The 25,835-nt window shown below is 37.9% G+C and overlaps 1 protein-coding gene across 1 annotated transcript in view; it reads right to left on the bottom strand.

Annotated features, from left to right (window-relative positions):
- Positions 1 to 25,835, bottom strand: part of ERBIN (erbb2 interacting protein) — a 127,346-nt gene that overhangs the window by 8,617 nt on the left and 92,894 nt on the right. The window contains exons 12-21 of the mRNA XM_054397783.1: positions 24,445 to 24,574; positions 23,986 to 24,101; positions 22,900 to 22,969; positions 21,775 to 21,874; positions 16,686 to 16,807; positions 15,968 to 16,138; positions 15,033 to 15,215; positions 12,725 to 12,842; positions 10,691 to 10,874; positions 8,418 to 9,942 (exon numbers count right to left, since the gene is read on the bottom strand). Coding sequence (XP_054253758.1) covers positions 8,418 to 9,942; positions 10,691 to 10,874; positions 12,725 to 12,842; positions 15,033 to 15,215; positions 15,968 to 16,138; positions 16,686 to 16,807; positions 21,775 to 21,874; positions 22,900 to 22,969; positions 23,986 to 24,101; positions 24,445 to 24,574 — 2,719 coding nt within the window. The remainder of the gene's footprint in view (positions 1 to 8,417; positions 9,943 to 10,690; positions 10,875 to 12,724; positions 12,843 to 15,032; positions 15,216 to 15,967; positions 16,139 to 16,685; positions 16,808 to 21,774; positions 21,875 to 22,899; positions 22,970 to 23,985; positions 24,102 to 24,444; positions 24,575 to 25,835) is intronic.

Raw genomic sequence — 25,835 nt, 5'->3', positions numbered from 1 at the left:
CAGCATGCATAAACCACAAGACATGTTATACATAGACTAATACAAACATATTCCATTGTCATGCAAGATAAAAACCATGCAAGAACAGTGCCACTGTGATGTATCAAACACAACTCAGTGACCTCTATTTACCTTTATTTACTGTAAATCAGCATGCAATCAGCAGTTAGCATGCAGAATTACATGTAAATAAAGTAGTTCATATGTTCATGTGCCTGGAAAGACAAAGGTGCACATCTTATCAAAATTTCCAGGTTTCGCTAAATTTGCAAGATATCAAAAATGTTGTAGGAAGAGAAGCTGTCAATCAAGATAAACACCTGTACAAAACCAACTAATTACCAGTTATTATTTTGTATTTCACACCCCACCTCTTCCTCCACCTCCCCCCACCATGACAGGTGCAGTACAAATAAAAATGTACATAGAGATTTGATATTTTGACCAGATTTTCTTGCTGTTGCAATTCTGTCAACACCTGCAATGCAAATAACACTTTGTTCGAGAACATGAATGAGCCTCCTTTAAAGAAAGAGGCTTGAAAGAAAACCCTGTGCCACTACAGGCAATCAGGTAACATGAGCTTTGGGTTTGAGCTTCATCACCTTGCAAACCTGACCTCTGCAATATTGGCAAGTACAGAACAGAATAAAGAATATAGAAAGGAAACAGTAGACATTATGGTCTCACCACCAAAACAAAATAAAAAGCCTGGACAAAAGAAGGAAAATCTTCTATGTGCTACCTGACAAACGACTTAAGCCTATCTTCAAAAAAAAGACCCATGAAAAAATATGATCATAGTAAAAGATAAACCACAAAGATCACAATCCAGCAAATGCAATTATTTTGGTGGATTTGTTTTGGTTTAGTTTGTTTGGTTCGTGTCTTGTTATGTTGGTTTTTTTGTTGTTGTTGTTGTTGTTTGGGGTTTTGTTGGTTTTTTTTTTGTTTTGTTTTTTTGTTGTTGTTTTTAGTATCTAATTTTTCCAATTAAAAAAATCCAACAAAAAGTTCAAAATACCTAAGATACTGCAACAACTCTTCATATATTTTGGTGCTTTTCTGTTGACTACATAAAGCAATTTGATTTTGAAAATAGTCACTAGTCCTCAAGCAGACACTTGCTCTTTCACACTAATTCTGTCTTGTGGAATTAAAACTAGTTTAATAATCAAAGTCAAATCCCTCTGCATATTCATACTCCCTAGATGCTCTGGTAGCAGTCCTTGTAACTCCCTTAAAAAATAGTATTTACTGACGATACTTAGCTTTTCTTTGCCACAACTCTTGAATAAACCGTCAACTCAATGGCAAAGTGAGCTTTCTTCATGCTCTTATTCTACACCTACGGTGTTTTGTGGTCAAGAGATTTTTAAAGCTTCCACTCAAGTCTCCAGAGGCTTTTCCCATCTTTTGAGGGGAAGACCGTACTCAGCATTCAAGTCCATCTTTACTAAACATTCAGTACTGCTCGTCTAAGTTTCAATCCAAGCACCCAGATGAAACTGCCGAACCCAAAGTTTCCCTTAGCTTCTTAGTGCCTTAAAACATCATCTTACAACTCTTCTCAAAATAGCCTCTATAATTAGGCAGGTACCCTTCTCCTACTTGTACAGGCAACTCCCTTAAGTCTTCTTACAGGAGGTTCCTCTCAGAGGCTCCTCTCTCTCTCCCTCTTCTGTAAGTGGCAAGGCAAATAAAAATAGAAGTACTACATGGTGAGACTAGGAGGTTGTCTTCTGAAAGCGTCTCTAGCAGACCACCTTACTGTGAACATCCCTCGATCCAGTATGAATGCTTGCCATGAACATCCTAGATTCACTCTTCTCCTAGGACTCAGACATGGTCAGTAAGTAGTGACAGTTTAAATCCAGACTTGTACTTACAATCTATAAGACAGATCTTCAGTAGGAGACAACACTTTCCTAAAATTTGTAGAGTTACAAACTTGACCATCAGGAACTAAGATTTCAATTAACTTAGTTTGGTGAGCTTCAAGATGATTACATAGCATGAGAATAGTTTTAGTCAATGGTTCACAAAATCTCCTTTCTCACTAATGTCTTTTCCTTAAGTAGAAAAAAAGATTGTGCTGTTGATGTAGGTGAGACATAAGTTCTGCAAGCATCATTCTTCTCCTTCTCAACACTGGGCACAGCATCTCAATACTGTACTGTTGATTCCTTCAAATTTTAACAGTACAGAACAAATACTCTTTAAAATTACATGGAGTTGTAAGAAACTTTTAGTTTAAGACATGAAGAGATTCCTAATGACAAATCTGGGAAGTATTCTTCATTTACCCATTGAAGACACTTTCAGAATCTGATTATGCCAATGCCATTAAACCTCGATTTTTATTCCTATTTAAGAAAAATTAAATTTGGAATAAATGTATGGTCTGAACTTCAGATTAAATGCAACTGTTAATTGCAAGTATCAAGTCCAATCTGCACCTAAATTACTACAGTGTCTTAGGGCACAACAGCCTGCAGAATGATAATTCAAGTATTTAAGGCTTGAGAAATGTGATTTTGGTTACTCTAAACCGATACACACTAACCAATGCACATGCTGTATTCCATTGTATTTTTGCAGAAGCTAAATTTACTAGAAATCAGTTATTCAACAGATAACACTGCTCATGAGAGGTGCAACTCACTGCCTGCTTGCTTCTTTAGATTGTAACTAATCTTTATTATCTAAGATGGGCAGTTTAGTTTAAGCATTGTAAGCTTGGAATGGAAAACAAAATAAACAAAGTGTATCTGTATAGAATCTGTAGATGGCTTGGTGATTATTGTGAGAAATCCCCCATTATTTAGGTTCTTTGATCTCTGATTGTTAACACCTAAAAAAGGTCAATTGTAGATTTAGAAAGCTGTAACCAACTAAATTCTATTCACTTTTAGCAACTTGAAGCTTCACAATAGATACTGATTTTCAATGAAGCTGTTATTGCTTAGAGTTCTGCATTATTCATGACCATAGATGCAGTCATCATCAATGTCATTGTAAATCTCTCCTTCATTCTGGGCTAAATTTCTTCTCAAAACATACAATACATCTAGCAAAAAATGGACATATAGAAAGTAAAAAAAAAAAAACCAAAACCCAAAAAAACCCAAACCAACAAAACCCACCCAGCCCATAAATCAGGATTTGTAGTCAAAATCAGCCTTTGATAGAATCAGTTTAGATGCAGCCACTATTTTGGGTTTATTTACATTCTTGCTGACTTTGTAAGAGTCAGAACATTTTCTGGTTTGCAGCTTACACAAAGAAAATTCCAGAGTTCAAAAGGATGTCTTTTGGGAAGTGAAGTTCTTTAACACATCTGCTTAGGTAAGCAAGACAATAAAGAGTGGAATTTATCTAGGGCAATTTCTGTTGGCTAATACCATTGTAATTTGAAGGCAGGACGCAGTCTGTCATCTGCCACAACAATCCATGAAATTTTCATATGGAACAGGAACTCATAAAATTCAAGTACCTGCAGAGAACAAGGCTCTACATCCCACTTATCTTGAAACAGCTGTAACTGCTAAGCTGTATTAGCCTATATATTCATTTATTAGCAGCTGGAATTAGTTTCAAGCTAAAGGTGGACAGAATTTATCCTTCGAAGGTGCATTATATGTCTAGAAATCCTCTCACTTTTCATTCCCACTTCGACTATCTAAGACTTTTTTAGTAAAAATTTGCTGAAGGTGTTCTGGAACATTTGAATTGCCTAAAATAAATGTTTCAAGCCTTTTGAAATAAATACACACAAACAACAACAACACAACAAACCAAAAACAAACAAAAAAGCTGTCATTGTAATTTGATAGAATTCTGTTAATATTCTAGGAAGATACCAGTTTATCCAAAGAAGAACTTATTGAACATTACTGAATTATTCTTAATTAAGTCACAGAGCAGGGTGGGGCAGGCAGCATGAATTTAGGTCTCCAATTCTAGAATGCGGGGAGAAAAAAGGAACAACTTTTCTATTGAACACATGGAAAAATTCCAGTATCATAAAATGTTTACAAAGTCAAAACTTCGTTGTTTACATTCCAAATGCACAAGAATTTCATTAGTTTTGAAGTATGACGTATTGACTTCAGAACTTTACAAAATAGCCTTATAACATTGATGGTTCAGTAGTCCATTCAAAATGGGAGAAAAAAAACAGACTGAAATAAAAATTTACAACTAACAGTTGCTGAATGGATTGCATTCCTGTAACTTCTCAAAGTCAAAATACTCTTCAGGCTATGTTCGTACACTGACTTCAGAAATTAATTTTGTGTGTGCACAGAACCACTGAAGTTACTCTCCTTGATATGCTGAAGCAAGCTTAATTTGGAGAAAGTCTCAGGCCACATCAATAAAAATGTTTCTGCATTTTAGGAATGTAGTGTGAAAAAAATAATTCAAGAATGACTTGCAAGTTTTGATTAAAACTGCAATTCTGTACCAATACTGAAACATTTATACTTTCATTTTGAAACACCTGTACTTTTTTAATATACCACCAACTTTGAGAATAAAACCATCAGTGGAAAGCAGGAATTGAACTTTATGACCTCTTCCCTGAAAGCTCTGCCATTTTAGATAAATAGTAGATAAAGTAGATTAAAAAATAAAGTACTTGATTCCTGGTGAAACTATAACTGAAAGCAACCACACACCTGTTGGTGTGTGGATCCAAGAGATCCATAACAAAAGAAGAAAATACATATATGTAAGGAAAGGACAGACTGAGGTCCAGCAACTATTTCTACCTATGCAGCACATAGAAATGTAACAGGTATTTGCAGATAACTGTTGCAGATAATTGTTATTTCAATTTATGGATGAGAAATTCCTCTACCACACAATAAAATTATTCCGATGCTAATGTTTTTTACACACACTATTTTCAGTTTAAATTCTGAAAAAAAAAAACAACTTTCAAGAAAACTACTACAGAGACTACTGCAACAAACCAGGTAGTAGTCACACTCAAAAATACGCTGTTCTTGGAAAGCCACCCGTATGCTAAATGGAAGGAGACTGGCCATGGGACAGAATTGACTATCTGCTTCCCAAAAGCTTACATATACAGCCACTAGAGAGTAGCTTGACATTTCACAGAATCACAGAATGTTAGGGGCTGGAAGAGACCTTGAAAGACGATCCAGTCCAAGCCCCCTGCCAGAGTAGGATCACCTATACCAGATCACACAGGAATGCATCCAGGCAGGATTCAAATATCTCCAGAGAGGGAGACTCCACAACCCCCCTGGGCAGCCTGTTCCAGTGCTCCATCACCCTCACAGTGAAAATTTTTTTCCTTATGTTCACATGGAACTTCCTATGCCTCAACTTCCATCCACTGCCCCTGGTCCTGTCACTGGGCGTCACCAAGAAGAGCCTGACTCCACCTTCTTCGCACTCATCTTTTACTTATTATAAATATTATTGAGGTCACTCAGTCTCTTCTCCAAGATAAAGAGCTCCAGCTCCTTCAGCCTCTCCTTATAAGAAAGATAATTTTTGTGGCTCTGTGATGGACTCTCTCAAGCATTTTCCTGTCCTGGCACTGAGGGGCCCAGATCTGGACACAATATTCCAGATGATTCCCCACCAGGGCAGAATAGAGGGGAAGGAGAACCTACTCATCACACTCCTTCTAATACACCCCAGCACAGCATTGGCCCTCTTGGCCACAAGGGCACATTGCTGCCTCATGGCCAACCTTCCGTCCACTAAGAATCCAGAATAAAACATGCTTTGCATCAGGTAAGCAAATTGTTTCTCCTGAATACATACAAAATTTCTGTTTACAAATGGCTTCACAAACTTTCCTTGCCTTCCTTCAACCAGATGGGTAATTTAAGTTCATTGGTGTATGCCCCCTTACAGCTTGTCAAAGTGATTATAAATGCTGGTCACTCGTCTGGAATCCATTGTTAAGCATTTTTGCTGGACTGAAAGCTATTCTGTATCTCTCCTCATACAAATTGAACTCTTAAAAGTTGGTGTTTTTTTTTTTTTACCTAATTATATCAGGTAGAATAGTTTAGTAAACATGAACTAGCTTCTTGAATTTGTCCAACACAGACATTGTCCACCCTCCTCCTTCTCTCTCTCCCTGTAGTTATTAAATTTTATAAACCCAAAATACACAAGCACTTGAGGAGTTTAGCCCCCCCCCCCAAAAAAAAAAGAAAAAAAAAAAGATAAACCAAAAGCCACAAGAAAACCAACCCCACAAAACCCATTACACCCTCTTGCATAGCAAGCACGGGGTATTTACAATAAACAAGATTAACTGCAGTAACAACTCAGAAGAGTCACAGCAAAATACTATTAAATATTCATCATAAGGTTTAATTTTGTATACCTGTTTCTGTCACTGCTGTGTCTTATGCTTTAGAAAAAGAAACACCATTTTAAATCCTTGAATGAGCTTTGTCATTAACTGAAATTATTTTCTGATTTCACAACATTTCTGAAGTCTGGTTTATAGATTAAGTCCCCCCCTTGCCCAGTCTAGCTAATTTTTAATCAAAGAGAAATACTAAAACCATTATTCTAAAAGAACAAAGGAATATTCAGTAAATTTCTGTGATTTCTGCTTTATCATATTTGCCAGCTGCCGTATCTACATTTTTCACAGTTTAGCTTTTTCTTTTTAAAGTTGGTCATAAATTACAATTTTATGCACATTCACTTTTAAACCCATGAGTCTCAAACTGCTCAGTAAAAGCTATATTTAAATGTTTTGAGGCTAGAACAAAAGAAACACACATATAATACGTGTGTCTAAGACCTGTTAAATTGCAGCAGAGCTAAGATATGGCAGCAACTCCGTATCCCTCTAGAAGGAAAAAAAAATATTAAGGTTTACCTATAAAGCATAATAGAAAGCACAGACAGATATAAAGGGAATCAGGTCAGGCAATTAATTTCACTTCAGTGAAGTACTGCAATAGTACCTGAACAGACAGGACTGGTGTATTTAACATCGTTCCTTGTATGTCAAATGTGGGTGATGTAAGAATGGGATATGAACAAACTGCCTTAGCAATGCACTGAAGTTTTGTTTCCCTTTGCATTCAGGGATTGCTGGGTTTTTTGCTTCTTTGTCATCTCATGTAAGGTTTGATACATGCATCCAGCAAAATTGAAGATCCAAGAATGCACCTTTTATTAGCGTTGGAACATGGTAAGGATTGTGACCTCTCTGTGGGATATAAGGTCCCTATGCTACAGCACAGTGCTGTGAAAGCCTTAAATATTTTGTGTTGTGACTCCATCTGGATCAAAAGAAGTGCAGCTGTTGTGCAGGCTTCCTGACAAAACAAGCAAACCCCATCCCTTTCTATCACTAGAGGTTATGCAACTTAGAACAAAAGCAAACCAATCCCTCTCAAATGCTTGGATTTCTAAAGAAACACAGTTAAAAGTAACTTTCCCAACCATTTTCAAATTAATTTCTTTAGCTATCCCAGATGTTGGACCTATTTAGCATAATAATCACAAACCAAACTAGATTTCAAAAGAAATTAAGAGAAAAATCTATCTAGCTGGCATAATCCACATGCATTTTGGCTGCTTTACATACTTCCCCTCCAAAGAAACAAGATCAGGCTTAATGACATTGTAATCATTATTTAGTAATGCTATTTTGAACCGGTTTAGCTGGACAGCATAGCAAGACACTTCCAGTCTCTACTCAAATTCTTTGAAGATATATAATTGTTCAGCTCTACATATCAGCACAAATTCCTGATGGCATTTACAGTACTTAAAGAATCCTGTTCATCATCTCTATTCTATCAAAACCTCCTGTGATTTCCTGAAATGAACAAGATTTCTAAGTGTTCTCATCTTAGAGCAATAAATATTCATTCAATGATCTGACAGCTACCCGACTTCAAAAGACAGTTGGCTTAGAGGCAAATACATGATAATTATGGCTTTTGAATTCTTCGGCAACTGAAGCTGTAGACCTGTACCTCCAAATAGATTTTACTGACTTTATCTTCCTTGTTCTTAAAGCAAAGAAGTAGGGGGTAAAAAGGCAGAACAGAGAGATCAAGAAGTATAAGGGAATATTTTAGTACAATACGTATACAATGCTATGATAAAAATTACCTGGCCTAGAAAAGCTGTCCTTGCAATTCAGCAAGTCAATATGATATATTTAATGCATTCTAAAGTAAGTGGACTAAGCTGGCAAGTATGATGTAAAAACAACAGGGAGAAAAGTTCATTTATATTCTACTATGTGACTTCCCCCAGTTATTCACCACAAACATGTTTATCAGAAGCACATTTTCACTGATAATTAAAAGTGATTCAAATGACAGAGTATTCAACTTATTCCATATCCAGAAAACAGAAAAGCAGAAAAGTTTAAAAATTATTATTTTTACCTTTTCTAGTTTTTTTGCCTCAATATGTCGCAGCACCTGTTCCCTCCAGTCATGAGGAACTTTACTTTTTCCTGGAGGATCTAATAAAGAGTGTTCAGAGTTAACCCTTGGGTTTGATCTCTTTGAAGGGCTAGTCCGCGAGTAATTGAAGTCACTAACTGACATAGTTCTTTCTGGTATTTCATTCACTGATGGCCGAGCACTCTGTGGTCGAGGCACATTTGGACCATCCATGCTGTACGTCCTGGCAGAAAGAGGTCTCTGTTGCCCAGACATTACTGGTGGAGCTCTTCCCATTGAATGCAAATCTCTGTATGTTAAATAATCCCCTTCAGGAACCTGGGTCCGTCTTGAAGGTCCAATATCCCCAACATTTACAGAAGCTGAAGAAGATACACTACTCTGCCTTTGAAGAGTGTGTCTGGTTGCTCCTGGGAGCAGTCTGTCATTTGGTGGAACAGCCCACATGTCTGCATGTCTCCCAGCCATCCGTTGATGAGTGTTATATACAGAACTGGCTCGGACATTGTTGTGATTGGAGAAATTCATACTGGCAGAATGCTTTACATAGGTGGAGGCTTCTGTACTGTCAGACCTAAACAGACATGAAGGAGGCAAACTTCCTTGTTCTGCTTGGGTGTTTTGTTTCTGGGGCCACAAGGTGTCTTTTGCTGTCGCACTGCTGCTGTACTGAATATTGTACTGGGGAGTGCAGAACATCTGTGCGCCACTCATCACCGATCCTCTCACTATGTTAACACCTTCAGGATTGTGATTTGAGTCAAACTTCAACAGAGTTTTCACAGAAGCTCCTAAATCAGATGATGATGATGATGACCCAGGAAAAACCTGCAAAGGCTGATCATACAGAAGAGTAGCAGATTTACTTCGGACTATGTTTTTTCCATCTGCACTATCAGGTGCTGATTTTACCACTGGGTTTGAATGTTGAGATCCATTCTCATTGACAATGTCATAGATTTTCAGACCACCAGTGTCCATACTGGTGATGCTGTGAGATTTCATCACAGGACCACTTCTCTGTGGGGACAAGTCTTCAGTGCTCCTTGAAGCAGACGGATCAGCAGAATCACTATCAACTGTAGTGCTTCTTATCAGTTTGTCTTTACCAGGAGACTGTACTGTTTCCTCAGGATGTCCATTTACTTTATTTATTGGATATTTATTTCCATTTTCTGAGTGCTCACTTTTTTCTTTTGTGTTGTTATTTAACAAGCCCTTTACTGAAACTATTTCCTGTGTTTGTAACCTTTCTACAGGAACTGGCACAGCCTCTTCACTAACCAGTTTATTGATATTCATGTTTATTTGATCTAATTTGTGAGACTCCTCCACAGGAGTGCTTAGATCAATGCCTTTACCTATCAGGCCAAATCTTTCTTCAATGGTCAGTTCATATCCAGGCAAATTTGTAACCTTCTCTTGCATATTTATTTTTTCTTCCACTGTAACACTCGATTCACCTCCATTTTGCAAAAGATTATTCAAATTTTCACCTTCTCGCCTGGAAAAAAAGATGACTCTTAAAAGAACTTCCAAAAGGAACCAGCATTCCTTTAAGAATTGTTTATGAAAAAAAAATTATTAACATATAACATAGCCATACTGTGCACACACACAAAAACCAACATAAAACCATATTCATAACCTGCTGTCTTACAGAAATGTATTATACAGAGACCATGCTTGGGTCAATGTGGTATTAGAAGCTTGTTTAAACTGAATAGAAATTATTAAAGACACTTTAAAACTGTCCAAAAGGTTCAACGTGATAATAACTCAATTTTTTTATCAAATACTTGTAAGTTCCCTGACGATTTTGGGAAAAAGGTTTTTTTCCTATTGGCAATTTTTTTAATATAGCACCTTCTAACAAGAAGTTTAAGCAGAGTAGCAACCTGTAAGTCCATTCTTGTTTTTTCTAAAAGTATTTACAAGTTATGTTAGCAATCAAACTGATTTTCAAAATTGTGTAAACAAAACCAGAGAGCTTTTAAAATGGTATTCTGCAGTATTATTAAAACACAAATGATGTCTTGAATACCAAAAAAAATTAGCCTCTGAATTTTATTGTCTTTTATTTTAAAGAAAAGAACTCATTTTTTTAGTCTTACTTAAAATTATTAAATTATTTTAAATATTATTTCAAATTATTTCACAAAGTATAAACTAAAAGCGTGGACAGATAATATGAAAGATTAAGTAACATTTTTTAATTATAGTTGCTCAGTGGTATATAATATCACACAAACCTGATGCTGGATAAAACAGCAGCATGTGTTTCTTTGTCTGGAGAACAGAGAGAAATATCTTGGCTACTCTCAGTATTTAAGGAAACAGAATCTGACATTCGAGAAGGAGAGGAACAGTTGCTGTTATTTTGATTGCTGTTGTGGGTAGCTTCATCTGATAAGGAATCAGCATCTTTTGAATTATCTGAAATAAAACATTGCCAATTTAGTGACAGACACATGCATCTTTTTCATAACCAGGTAATGTATAGACTTTATTGCATTTCAGAATTGTCTCTTGTTCTTCAGTTACTCTTGCTATTAGAAATGAAGATGTAGACTAATGGCTTTGCAAACTTCATTCAAACTTCATTTAAACTGTTGGCAGCAGTTCCTGTTTTTCAAACATTTGGCTCAATGTAAACAGCCTCCACCTGTTAATGCAATTTAACTTGCTTTATTCCAAGTTTCCTTGGCATAAGCTAGTGCTACATTATGTAGTATTTCCCCAAAGTATCTATTAAATCATCTTTCTGGTTAAGATGATTTAACCAGAAATCGTTAAATCATTTCAAAGATTTCAAAGATTTTAATAACGTGAGTCTATTGCCCCCTATGAAAATGAAGCACACTGCATCACATGCTGGATTTGCAAAGGGTACACAGTTTCTGCTTTTTTAAAGGTTATGTCACTGTCAAACAGCTATTTATCAGACCAAGCACTCTGGAAAGATCCAGATCATTGGATAAGTTCTGTGCAGTTTCATAAATGTTAAAATGTTAGGAAAGGAAAATGCTCTTCTTCAGTTGGAAACTAATTCATTTGGACATTTAGGGGAGTATTTTCCAGAGTAACTTACACCAGCTGACATTGATTTTTTTGCACAGTGTCTGCATGCTTACATACTACATCCATGTAAAAACAATTTTCCTGTGTGGCTTCAAGCCAGTCCTGATTTTGATGTAACTGTACAAACAAATACATTTAAATTTTTGCTTCAAGGCACAATTACAGGTGTCAAAAACAGAATTTTGTGAAACTAATGTCTCTTGTAGGGACATGGAAGAAGTTTTGCCTTAGGATTTCAGACAGGCATTAAACCCCCCAAAAAACCATTGATAAACATCAATCATTTCACCTGCATGTGATCCTCAGGAGACTTCCAGCTACCTCCATATGGTTTTCCCTCATTCCTGCTAAACTTCCCCCTGTTATATCTAATGGTCAGAAAATACCTGGAAAATATTGGTCTAAGACATAATTTTAAAAAAATATAATCCAGATTTTAAATTGTTTTCTCTGAGTCATTCCTTACTCTTAACGAACTGGTTACCAAAATTACCTTTCAGAGAATATAAAATTAAGGTAGCAAAGAACAATGTTCTGAAGTTTCATGTTAGAGGAAAGAAGAAACATAAAAAAGTAAAGTGGCTCCAGAACAGGTTGTCCAGAGAGGTGGTTGAGGCCCCATCCCTGGAGATATTCAAGGTGCTGTGGATGACTTGATTTACTGGAGGATGTCCCTGCTCACTACAGGAGAGTTGCACTAGATGACCTCTAGAGGTCCCTTCCAACCCGTGTGGCTTCTATGATTCCATGACTCTGGAGAGAGTTGCCACAAGAGAAGATTATTCTTAATCCTCAGAAAGAGAGGAGAACTACTTTGAGAAATCTGAGCAAGTGATATTGCTGCCTGTATCAGCAGTAGTCCCAAAAAATCGGAGAAAGGGATGAAATATGGAGTATTTCTAAGGAAAATAAATAACACCTCCTAGCAATCCATTTCTTAAGCGTATCAAGAGTCTGTTCAAGCTAGCAATCCTCAAAACATGTATCTCCTTTCCCCGTCTGCTTTTAAATTGATAACAATAATCAGGAAATTTAGGATGCCAACACAACTTTCTCTAACACATATGCAAGCATAAGATCTTAAAGAGATGGAGTTTTTCCTGCTTTCATTGGTTTTAAAACATAGAAATTACATCAACTTTCACATAGCCATTTTGAATTATCAGAATCACATAGTACTTCTATTGCTTTTTATGGTATCTAACCTTTTTTGTTATTGCTAAGAGCTACCACTTTTGGTTGGTTTATGGAAGTTTCTATCAGTGGTGGTCGCATTTCAGCCATTTTCATCTCTTCATCAGAGGAAAGTTCTTCTGACTCCTGCTGAAAGAAAAACAGTTTTATGTTGTGCATTTTATAAAGAATGGATTAAAGAGAGGTGAATGCTAAGTTGTCATCCAGTGAACAATAAGGGGAAAAAAAATAGACCAACCAAGAAACATGACACAGGCAAGACAGATCGACCAGGAAGGGCATTTTTAGTCCACGTAAACTGAATTTCGTAATATTTGCCACTGAATTATCTTTAAGGAGCAGTACGTGCAGACTCACATCGTCACAGATGAACTCAGTGGGAGCAACATTCAAACTGGAACCTTCATCTGCAAAAATCTACTTGGATCAAGCAGGTGTAGCCTTTCTTCCACCACTGGAGAGAGCCTCTAATTGACTTCAAGTCAGAAAGTTATCACTGAAGCAGCAAATACCCCAAAATAAGTAACTGTGTATTGTTTTTGCAAAGTGACCTCAAACTGAAACAGCTATAGATTAGCATGACCAAGGCAATTAGAAGAATGGAGAGCTCTGCCATGGGAGAAGACTGAATGAGCTTGAGTTGCCTACTCTAGCAAAAAAACCCAGCAAGTGTAGTTTTGGTTCCTATATTTAAAATTAGACTGGGGGTAAATTCCAAAAGGAAGAGAAGTTAAAAACTTCAAGAACAATAGCACAGGAATAAAGTGATAATTAATATATTTAAGCTAGAAATTGCTGCTTCCTAATTATTGAATGGAGACCAGTGAACTTAAGATACAGGTTAACTGACAAAGCTGCTGCAAAAGCAGCCATGCAACTGATGCCAGCTCTACATTACTATATAGTCTTCAGAAGAGTGATTATTTCCTGTGACATTTTGAAAGAAAAGCATTCCTTCCTTCTCTAAAGTAGACATTTATTTCTAGCAAACATGCTTCCCATTAAAAATGCTGCAGATTACCAAACAGTCTATCAACGTTCACTTTTTCTTACAAGTTTCAGAACATTTTATGTGAGGAACTTACTGGAGTACCACCTTCCCCATGATACTAACAACTTAAGTAATTATTTGGACTGCAAGGAGAAGAAATCTGACTGAGATGTTACAAACAAGCTGACAAAAAAGCCAAATAATCCCAAATAAACCAAGAAACAATCTGTTTTTCTCTGCAGTCCGAACTCTACCACATTGCTTTTCCTCTTGGATGTGACACACAAGTGCAATAATTATTGAAATAAAAAAATTACACATGCAAAGTTTAGATATATGGATTCAAATGCAACAGAGTTATAACATCAAGTTATTACATGAAGTAAGGACTTCACTACCCCTGATCTAACTACACACTGCTACCTCGTTTACTTGCTTGTACACAGCCAGCTACAAAAAATCGTTGTCACTATTGTCAGACAGCTGATATGATTATCTGAAATAATGCTTTTAAACTAAAGAAAAATGTCAAAACATGTATTATCAGCAAATATACAGAAGCAGTAACACGCTAGTAAGGAAATAGCCAGCAACATTGCTTGCTGCAATGTCACTTCAGCAGGAGTATGGTACACGCATGCTCCACACATCTTACACAACACAGGCCAAAATAATCTGCTTGTGAAACTATGAAAAAAAGGCATTTACCGGTTGTGACCGGCAATCGATTAAAGCGCCACGTTCAAGACTCATCATAAAGCTGAAACAATCTATATGAACAAATACATTCTGCTTGTCAGAGAGATGTATGAGTTTAGAAGTTTAAAATCTCTGACATTTAGTAAGATAATTCATACTCATGGCATCTCACCAACAAACACAGAGGAATAAATATATTTAAACCCACCTTTCATTTTTCATTTGAAATAAATGTGCATAGTCGTTTGGATAGACAAGTTTTGATTGCTCCCATGAATCAGGTATTTTGTCAATTCAATGATAACTATTTAATGAAGAACTGACAGCCAAGCCAAGCCAAGAAGTCTTTTCACAGTTTGATACTTACATCAACTTCTAATTAAGTTTGCTTTATTGTTCTATAAGTGCATGTATCTTTCATCATGAACTTTTTATTAGCTACTTCAGCTTTCAGTTAATATAATCTGAAGTGAGAAAAATATTGTATTACCAACCATCTGTATTCACAGCACTTATGTATAGTGGTTTTCTCTTATTGTAAACACAATTTTTCATCTCCCAGAGCAGCAAATTCAATACACGACCAGCACAATTCTTTTACTGCTGTGACGTTCAATGCGATGCCTTACCTCAAGCATGTCTTCATGGTTGACAACTGTTTTCGTGTTCTGCAAGGTTTTAACAACTGTGGTCATCTCTGAATTTGTGGTGCTGTGCTCAGCTTCTGGTTCAGTAGGCTTATGCACAGAGCTTCCTGCTGAATATTGCTTTCTCTCATCTGCTGTGTTCTTTATGGTAGCAGCTTCTGAAGTCTACAGGATTAAAAGCATTAGTACAAAAAACATCTGAAATATTTTCAGTTAATGCTATTCCAATTCCATAGTTCACCAAAAAATAATCTGATCTTTGAAATCATAGTTTAGATTAACTAGGTATGAAATGCAGAGAAATGTCTGCAGATTACTACGTTACAGTTCCTACCCTTTGCCACTCATTTTGACTCTCTTCCTTATTGGGAGTCAATTTGTAAGGTTGTTTTTCCAAATAATATTAAAAATAATATTAAAAAAAAGGCCAAGAGTATTTACAATGACATATCCACACTAAACAGTAGTCCTACCATCTATCATGCTACATCAGCCTGTTGGAGACTCCTGACTCCTGCACTAACTTGCTATGATTGCCTTCCAAACTTATCATGTAAAATCTCCAGTCACAAGGGCAGCAGTAAGATCCCTAGGGATTATTCTGAGTTTCATTGTGAAGTTATCTAGTAGATAAAAGAGGATCAGAGCATGACAGAGAGCAAAGCACCCAGCTCCTTAACACATGCATAGTTTGTAGTTGCCTGAGAATCATCACATCCCTTGTTCTGTGTCAGATGAAAATTATTACTGAAAGCCAGGTGTTTATTATAAACTTTAGTTCATGAAAAGGTAAATTCTGTTCTTCAATCTTAAAATTATTCTTGTTAAAGCATTAGTGGGGAGGGAGAAAAAAATTAAAAGGAATCAATGACACTAGATCTTTGGAAGTTCTTGCAAAAATCAGTATTATCTCTAACCTTTACCCCCACATCTTTTACAGAAACTGTCTGGCCTTCTCGTTTTGACTCCTTGGCAGTATCTTCAGTAGACTCTTCATCCTTTAGCCTGTGGACAATTGTCTGGACTGTTTTAACCATATTCTTCAGTTCATCAGGATATGGAGTTGGATATCTCTTCAAGTTGCCTTCCTTTATAAGAAAAAGCAGTAATATTCTACATTAAATTAAGTGCCATGATTAAAACATCAACCTTAAAACAATTAATTAGGACAAAACATTGACCTCCACTAGGATCTCCACTTCGCTCTTCACATTTACCTGTGCTAATACACACTTAAGTCTATAAAACCCAGCAAGCATGTCCACTGACTGTAAGCAGGAGGGCTTATGACAACTGCAATTTACATGAAAGAAAATCAGGATCAGTCATTGTTTCTCCACTACTCCTTTCCTGTGGCATTACCAAACCAGGTAATTTCCTAGTGATGCCCTACATACCTTACCTCAACTGAGTTTTTTCCTTGTGCTCCACTTCAAATTAGCCAAAAAACCCAACCAAAACCACTCCAAAACCCAGGGAGTTTCATCCTGTTAAATTCTCTTAATTAATAAATGAAGACATAATTTCTTCAGCAAAGTGAGATCCACAGACAAAGTAAGGAAAATGAAGGGATTCAGGCATGGGGTTAAGAGGGAGGGAAACACCAATTAATAAAAAAATCCATTAAATGCTAACCCGAGGTGGTGCCTCTCTCTCATCTTTGTCTTCATCACACTCAAATGCCACCTGAGCACGCTGTTTACGCTGTTCCTCCCACAAAGACGGATTGAAACTTTCATTATCAGATATGAACATAACTAAAAAATAAAAAGAGAGACACTCATTAAGAACAGGATACATTATGTAAAATAAAACTCCTCTTTTTCTTTATCTTGGGCAGGAACAGTGTGCTTCTGTAGGCATTCTGAAACAACATGAGACTAACAGCTGCAGTAACTGAAGACTAGTCAAGTTGCACTGCCACCGCTTTGTGAACTTAGTTTTATTTTCATAAGAGTAAAATCCCCATCTGCAAAGTAAAACACCCCATCCGCATAGCTGTAACCCTAGTCTGAACACTCACATTGGAAAATTTTCAGCAGAACTGTCTCCTGCAAAGTATTTTTATTCGTAAAAAATTTACGCATATAAATATGGAAATAGTGTATCTATAAATGTAGATTAAAGTTCTACAGATTTATATAGCCTGACTTCAGTGAAGTGGTCTCATTAAGCACATAAGAGCATTCACGTGGTTTCATTTAAGGAAAATTTACAAATGAGGACTAAGAATGGCCTAGTAGTGCCAAAACCCTCCATTATTATTAATCCTTAAAAAAAAACCTAAACATTCTAAGACATCAGGTAAACACATGATTTTGTAGAAGTTATACAAGTGACAGGAACTTGGCAAAAATAGTTCTTGCTTAATTTTATAAGAGATAAAAATAACCTTTTGAGTATCCACTGCCTCTTATTCTAGCATGTCTCTCATGACTTGTGTTACATCAGCCAGGTTCTATTTCAATATGATAAATTGTCTAAGAAATCTGTCACCACTACCCACAGCAAATCTACATCCTTCACTAGCAATGCTAAGACTGTTAGTATTAACTACCTTTTTGCCTGAAATAAAAAAATAAAATAAAAAAAAAAAATAGGGCTCAACAAGTGCATTGGGATGTTACTCTGCATTTATTGAGTAAACTTCAAACACATTTGAAAACATCCTAATAGAGTCTGCTATCACTGAAACTGTCCCTGGGGAAAAAAAAAAAAAAGAATTTCATAAAGAATTTTAAAAATTTCAAAATGTAAAAATGGTATCTACTGAACTTTAAACCTTTGGTTTGGAATGATTACCTCAGAGGCAAGTATTCTGTCTACTTAGGCCAAGCAAGCAGCCCTCTCCCTTGTCTACAGAAAGAAACTGGCATCCAGTTAAAAAGCTCAAATCCTGACCTTCACTGAATCTCCAAATAGTTTTATAATTCTCACATTACAGAGGTAATGCAGACACATTCTCTGCAGCAGAAGGCACTAAAAGTGAGACACAATTTACTGGTTTTAGTGGTATTTTTAATTACTACCCTCTCAGTGTACTAGACACTTTGTGTTGTCATAGAATGGTCTGGGTTGGAAGGGGCCTCCAAAGGTCATCTAGTCCAACCCCTCCACAGTCAGCAGGGGTATCCTCAACTATATCAGGCTCTCCAGAGCCCTGTCAAGCCTCACTTGGAATACCTCCAGGGATGGGGACCCAACCTCCTCCCTGGGCAACCAGTTCCATCATTCCACTACCCTCATAGTAAAGAACCTGTTCCTAACATCCAATATAGATCTGCTCTTCTCTAGGTCATTGTCCCTCATCCTATTGCTGCAGGCCTTTGTAAACAGTCTATCTCTCTATCCTTGCAGGCCCCCTTTGTGTGCTGGAAGGCTCCCATTACATCTCACTGCAGCCTCATCTTTTCCAGACTGAACAACCCCAGCTCTCTCAGCCTGTCTTTGTAACAGAGGTGCTCCAAGCCCCTGAACATTGTCGTGAGCCTCCTCCGGACCTGCTCCACCAGGTCTGTGTCCTTCTTATATTGAGGACTCCAGGCCTGGATGCATTACTCCAGGTGAGGTCTCACCAGAGCGAAGTTGCAGAACCACCTCTCTAGATCCGCTGGCCACACTTCTCATGCAGCTCAAGATGTGATTGCCCTTCTGGGCTGCAAGCGCACATTGTCTGCTCATGTCCAGCTTCTAGTCCATCAGCATCCCCCAAGTCCTTTTCCACAGGCCTGCTCTCTATCACCTAATTCCCCAGTCTGTATTGATAATGAGGATTGTCCTGGCCCAGGTGCTGAACCCTGCACTTGCTCTTTTGAACCTCATGAGGATCACCTGGGCCGATCTCTCCAGCTTGTCTAGGTCCCTCTGGATGACATCTGTCCCTCTGCCATATCAACAGCACCACTCAGCTTAACTTCTTCTGCAAACTTGCTGATGGTGCACTCAAGCTCACTGTCTGCATCACTGATAAAAATATTAAACAGCGTAGGTCCCTGTACAGATGCCTGAGGGCCACCACTTGTCACCTGTCTCCATCTGGACTTCAAACCATTGACCATTACCTTTTGGATGCAACCCTCCAGCCAATATTCCTTACCCACTGAACAGTCCACCTATCAAATCTGTATCTCTCCAACTTGGCAAGCAGGATTTTGTGGGGGACTGTGTCAAAGGCCTTGCAGAACTCCCAGTAGATCACATCCATAAGTTGTCACTTATCTACTGACATAGTGACTTTATCATAGAAAGCCACAAGGTCGGTCACGCAGGATTTGCCCCTAGTAAATCCATGCTAGCTGTCTTAAATCACCTCTCTGTCCTCCATGTGCCTCAGCTTGGCATCTAGGAGGATCTGTTCCATGATGTTCCCAGGCACAGAGGTGAGGCTGACAGGTCGGTAGCTCCTAGGGTCCTCCTTTCTACCCTTTTTAAAAATGGATGGAATGTTTCCTTTCTTCCAGTCCCCAGGGACTTCACCTGACTGCCAGGACTTTTCAAATATCATGGAGAGTGGCTTGGTAACTACATCAGCTAATTCCCTCAGGACTCTGGGATGCATTTCATCAGGTCTCATGGACTTGTATATCCTCAGGTTCCTCAGATGGTCACACATCTTATCTTCGCTTACAGTGGGAGGGACTTTGTCTCCCTGGTCTCCAACTTGTGGGCTATCAACATGAGAGCCATGAAGAGAGAGTTTGGCAGTGAAGACTGAAGCAAAAAAGTTGTTGAGAATCTCAGCCTTTTCCTCATCCGTTGTTACTAGTTCCCCACTGTTGCTCATCAGGGTGAGTACACTGTCTTTAACCTTCCTCTTCTGGTCAGTGTACCTGTAGAAGTCTTGTTTTTCTTTATATCCCTCGCCAAGTTCAGTTCCATCTGCACCTTGGCCTTCCTGACCTCATCCCTACACAGACAGGCAACAACCTTATACTCTTCCCAGGATGCCTGTCCCTTCTTCCATTTCCTGTGTAGTCCCAACTTGCCCTTTAGTTTGACCAGCAGGTGGTCTCTTGCCTTCCTTGCCCAATTTCTTCCATTTGGGGACAGATCTCTTGAGCTCTAAAGAGAGCATCCTTAAAGATCTGCCAGCTCTGTTCCTCTAAGAGGGCTGTTTCTCATAGCGTTATATTTACTAACTCCTTGAAGAGATGGAAATTTGCTTTCCTAAAATTTAGAGTCCTAACTATGCTTCTCATGGACTTCATACCCCTTAGGATAATGAACTGCACTAGTGCATGATTGCTGCAGCCCAGGTTGCCTTCCACTTTGATATCCCTGATGACTTCCCTTGCATTTGTGACCAACAGGTCCAATAACGCATTCCCTCGTGTAGGGATGTTCACATCTTGTCTTAAGAAATTGTCATCTAGGTACTCCAGGAGCCTCCTGGATTGTCTACAGCTAGCCATGCTGTTTTCTAACAGATGTCAGAGTGGTTAAAATCCCCCAGCAGGAAGAGAGCCTGTGATCACGATGTCTTGTCGAGCTGGAGTAAGAAGGGTTCACCAACAGGGTTTGCTTGATGAGGCCTGTAGTAGACTCCTACCACAAGACTTCCTATGTTGTCCTGATCCCTAGTACCTACCCATAAGATTTCAACTTGCTCATGGCTACCCTTTAGTGACAACTCTTCACACTCTATCCAATTCTTTACATAGAGGGCAACCTCCACCCATTCTTCCTCTCCTGTCCCTTCTGAACAGCTTGTAGGCATTAACCGCTACTCCAGTCATAGGACTCATCCCACCAAGTTTCTGTAATTGCCACTATGTTATAGCTTTCCTGTAGCAGGGTAGCTTCCAGCTCTTCTGTTTGTTGCCCGTACTGTGTGCATTGGTGTAGACACACTTCAGCTGGGCTCCTGGCCATGTCACCTTCTTAGAAGGGCACCCCATTGTTCCCCCAAGGTGTTTCATGGGAGCTACCCTCCTGCCTCCTATTTACCTCAGAAGCCCCTGGTTCAGCTCTGTAAGACCTTGCCTTTGCTGCAGTGTTCACAGCATGCTTCAGGGCAAGGGGTTGAAGGCCCTTACTGTCACTATTATGGAATAGCAAATGTTTCCACTTGTCCGCTTTCAATTATTTCCATCGATATACACCCCTCCTCCATTTATGTTAAAGCAGCATAACTCATGATGTGGCTACTCATGGTATGTTATTTATTTCTCTAAATATTTCAAAAGTGTGCAGGTATAACTTTCTAGGAAGATGCTAATGCTTTGGGCCTAACCTGTTATAAAACAGGTCAAACTAAATGTGAGAAATATACAGGCTTTTTTCTGGACTGATCTTTTTTCTTTTAAAACAAAACAGAATGCTATGTTCTTTCCAAAAAATCTGTACTCAGATACGGAGGAAACATTTTGTCTAGCATTCTGTTAAAACAGTCTGAAGCAGGTGAAGAGAGTTTCACCCCAAACCATCACGCACTCTGCTTCAATGAAACAGGGTGTAACACTGAGAACTGACAATGATCACAGAAAGTGAAACTGTCAACCCATTCCTCACCTTGCTCACTGAAACAGTTCCACCTAGAATTTACCAAAATGTAGATCACATGAAGTTTCTGTTCTTATTCTTCAGTTGTAAGTATTCATCACTTACAAGTTTACTTTAAGCTTAAACGTAAGTATTAGCTAGTGAAAATCCCATTAACTGGAGAGTCTTGCCATTACCATCTTCCAAAGTGAGCATTCTGACAGGACACTTTAGAAATTCTTACCATCCTCGGTCCTTGGTTGCTGGGGAAACATGTAATTAGTAAGCACTGTTTTCTGTGTGTCAAGGTCAGCTTCTTTTTGAAGAGGGATAAGTGGTTTAGACTAGAAAGAAAATGAAAGAATGATATGTTATGAGAATATATTTAAAAAGTAAATATGATCTACATATTGCAGAGCATGACTGTGCCATTACTCTGAAGATTAATCTGCTTTGTATATTAAACCATTTCTCCTCGGAATAATTTTCATGAAATGGAGTTATTAATGTCTGTCTTTTGATGACTGGCTTTGACTGAAAACTGAAACTCCCTAACAGCTTTAAGAGAAAAGCAAACACTGGATATTAAAAAAAATAAAATCACCCAGTTTCTTGCAAGGACTTAACACTATCCCAAAGCAGGCTGATCTATAATGTGTATTTAAAGTTGCAAACAACCATATAAGGAGGGGAAAAAAAAATCTTGTACTTGATATCCCCCACCCCTTGCAAAAAAGGGTAGTGGATTCTTTAAACTACTGTATTAGTAAAAGTGCTTTTATTGTGCTACCTCTGCAGCTAGCGGTTTTCTGGCAGCCCTCTACACCCTACAGCCATTCAGGAAATTAGCATAGTACAGAGGGCTTCAAAAGAGCGAAAATAGAAGCCACAAGCACGAGTTACTCTTTAATAGCTTGCAACTTGGACAGTCACAGAGTTCAAAAGGTGTGGTAAGAAACCTAGCTCAAAAAAAAAAAAAAAAAAAAAGGCATGCTTAAGTTTCCCCAATGGTACAGCTGTGGAAGAAACAGCATGCTACACATTAACACACTAGCTTGTCAAGCACTAACTCTCCTCTGTAAACAAGCATGAATTAAGAAAAAGCAAAAATTAGGGGGAAAAAAAAGCAATATCTGTTAAATTGCATTTCCTAACAGCACAGAACTTTGCTGGAAGTATGAAAGTCTCCAAAGACAGGTTAGCTCAGTGTTGTTTATTTCAGGAGAACTGACACTGTCAAGTATTGATGTACCTACACAGGAACAGGTCTCATCATTTAACGAATGTTAATTACAGATGGCTCTGTAATTGTCAATTCCATTATGAATAAAATCAACAATCATATATTTTTAATTTTTAAAAAGTTCACCTGATTGTCTGATAGCCACATAGCAGTGAGCTGTTGCAGTTTTGTAAAGGTAAATGGCAAATTCTTCAATCTGTAAATTACAACAATAATTTGTGTAAGTACGTTTAACAATACTGTTAAGACTGTGAAGAAACAATCCTGCATTAGCCTGTAAAAATGTTTTAAAAGGGCGTTTACAGATATAGCTAAATGAGTAACTATTGACAATTGAAAGGCAAAGCATTTAATTTGGATGTGAAGCTACACCTGGAATTAAAAAAAAACCCAGAATATCAAACACAAACCCCCATATTTCTGCCCCATTTAGTAAGGAGCTTAAAAAAGTAAGAGTATAACTTAAAGTTAACTCAGTACAATGACTACAATACAATTTTGGTAACAACCTGAATTAATTTGAATCTTCAGCATTTTATCTTTCAATATACATAACATGCCAATTAGGAAAAAAAGCACTACACTTGAAAATTGTTGTTCCCACAGGTACATGTGTGGGAAGGGGATGGCCTGAAAAATGCCTCTGGCATTAATGGATAAATCAAGCTACAGGTGGAGTATGTAGAAGTTGGATTGGCAGGAGAGAGAAAGTTCACTCAACACTCTCTCCCAACTAATTTCTATTCTACAAACTGGCAATTTCCAAATAAGAAATGTTTTATTGGTTTTTAATGACTAGCTCTAATAAAACACAACTGTCTTTTCTCCCTCCCCCAGCACACTCAAGTGTTTTACACCATACTGTTTTGTGTCCTCCATACTCAGTTCAGGAAGCCATTAACTTTTAAGCAAGAAGGAAAAGTTTTACAAAAATATCTGAACTAATTCCCCAGAAAAATATATGCTAACAATCATGAATGTATTAAAGCTGTGCTTCAATGCACATGCCATGTGCCAAGTCATTAAAATAAAGATGGTTTAATACAATGGAACTGGAAGATCCAGAAGGCAAGAACACATTAAATACATGCATCTCAGTTAGCTTCTAAAGCTGTGTGTGACATAAGGAAAGATAGCATAATATATTCAAAACAATACCTCTACATTATTGCATTTCATACAAATTTCACTTGAATAAATGTGTTCACAAACCTATTGTCACTCAGATTGATGACTTTTAATTTTTGCATATCACCCATTTCTTCAGGGAGAAATTCAAGTTTGTTAGAATGCAGAAACAACACTGTTACATGCTTCCAGTTTCCAATCTGAAAAAACCCAAAGAATTAATCAATTTTCACAACACTAAATGTGCAAATCTTTACTGTTTTAAAACAATTAATACTATAGCTATTTTTGCCTGTATAATTATTCTTACATATTAAGCATTTCATTTCAATACACCAGCAACAAATGTCAACTTCTTGCTAAAAAAAAAAAACCAAAAACCAGAATGTCATTATTTGAAAGCTTTCATATTTCTATACACATCCTCCTCTAAAAACATATACAAAAAAATTCTACTCAAGAATTATTTTGTTATCCAGTTGTACAGACTGTATAAAGTACACTTAAAAATTCCTTTTTTTAGCTCTGTAATTAAATACATACCTCTGATGGCAGATGTGTTAAAAAATTATGATCTGCAGCAAATGTCCTTATATTAGAGAGCTGCCCGACAGATGAAGGCAATGTTTCAATCTCATTGAAACTACAGTCCAGTTCCTCTAGTGATATTAACCTGCAAAAATCCCCAGAACAATTATACAGCTCAAACTCATCTAACACTGAGTATTTTAATTAATGATATTAATGAAATGATCAATTACAAATCCCAAATTCAATTAAAAAAATACACTCTGAAATCCAAGGGAATTAAAGTCCAAATGTGTTTTGACTTTCTTTCTTTGTTGATTGTGAGGGTGTGGTTTGTTTTGCCTTTTTTGGGGGGGAGTGGGAATTGTGTTTCTGTCCTCATAAAAGCATGTTTAGTGAGAATAGGTGTTTGTGTACTGTGCTAGTGCAAAGCACAGAAAACCTTCAGAATGGGACAGATTATGGACAAAAAGGAGCTGAGTGCAGTTTCTGAACAAGAAAATAATTGCAAGAGTTCTATTATAACAGGAGAAAAGGAACAAATACCCTACAGTTGCAAAGCATTTAATTTTGAAGTCTTTTTTGCTATCATTTGCAAGTTTTAAATTAAATTGCTGAACACAGTATGTTCAGCCAGTCAGAAGTGGTGTTCCCCAGGGCTCAGTATTTGCACCAGTTATCTTTAATATCTTGATCAGTGATCTGGATAAGGGGATTGAGTGCCCCCCTCAGTAAGCCTGCAGATGACAACAAGCTGGAAGGGAGTACTGATCTGCTTGAGGGTAGAAAGGCTCTACAGAAGGACATGGGTACGTTGGATAGATGGGCTGAGGCCAATGGTATGAGATCACAAAATCACAGAAAGTTAGGGGTTGGAAGAAACCTCCAGAGATCATCAAGTCCAACCCCCTGTCACCAAAGCAGGATCACTTAGGGCAGTCCACACAGGAATGCATCCAGCTGTGTTTTGAAAGCCTCCAGAGAAGGAGACTCCACAACCCCCCTGGGCAGCCTGTTCCAGAGCTCTGTCACCCTCACTGTAAAGAAGTTTCTCCTCGTGTTGACGTGAAATCTTCTGTGCTCAAGTTTGTAGCCACTGTTCCTTGTCTTATTACTGTGCACCACTGAAAAGAGATTGGACCCCTCCACTTGACATCCACCCCTCACATATTTATAGGCAATGATCAGGTTCCCTCCCATTCTTCTCTTCTCAAGACTAAACAGTCCCAGGTGTCTCAGTCTCTCTTCTCAGGGAAGGTGCTCAAGTCCCGTCCCCTGATCATTCTCATGGCTCTCTGTTGGATTCTCTCCAGCAGGTCTCTTTCTCTCTTGAACTGGGGAGCCCAAAACTGGACACAGTATTCCAGGTGTGGTCTCACCAGGGCAGAGTAGAGAGTGAAGGGTCT

Source organism: Indicator indicator, chromosome Z (assembly GCF_027791375.1).
Source record: "Indicator indicator isolate 239-I01 chromosome Z, UM_Iind_1.1, whole genome shotgun sequence".
NCBI classification, from domain to species: Eukaryota; Metazoa; Chordata; class Aves; order Piciformes; family Indicatoridae; genus Indicator; species Indicator indicator.
The sequence above is the reverse complement of the archived record's forward strand: the minus strand, read 5'-3'. Positions and strand labels throughout refer to the sequence as shown.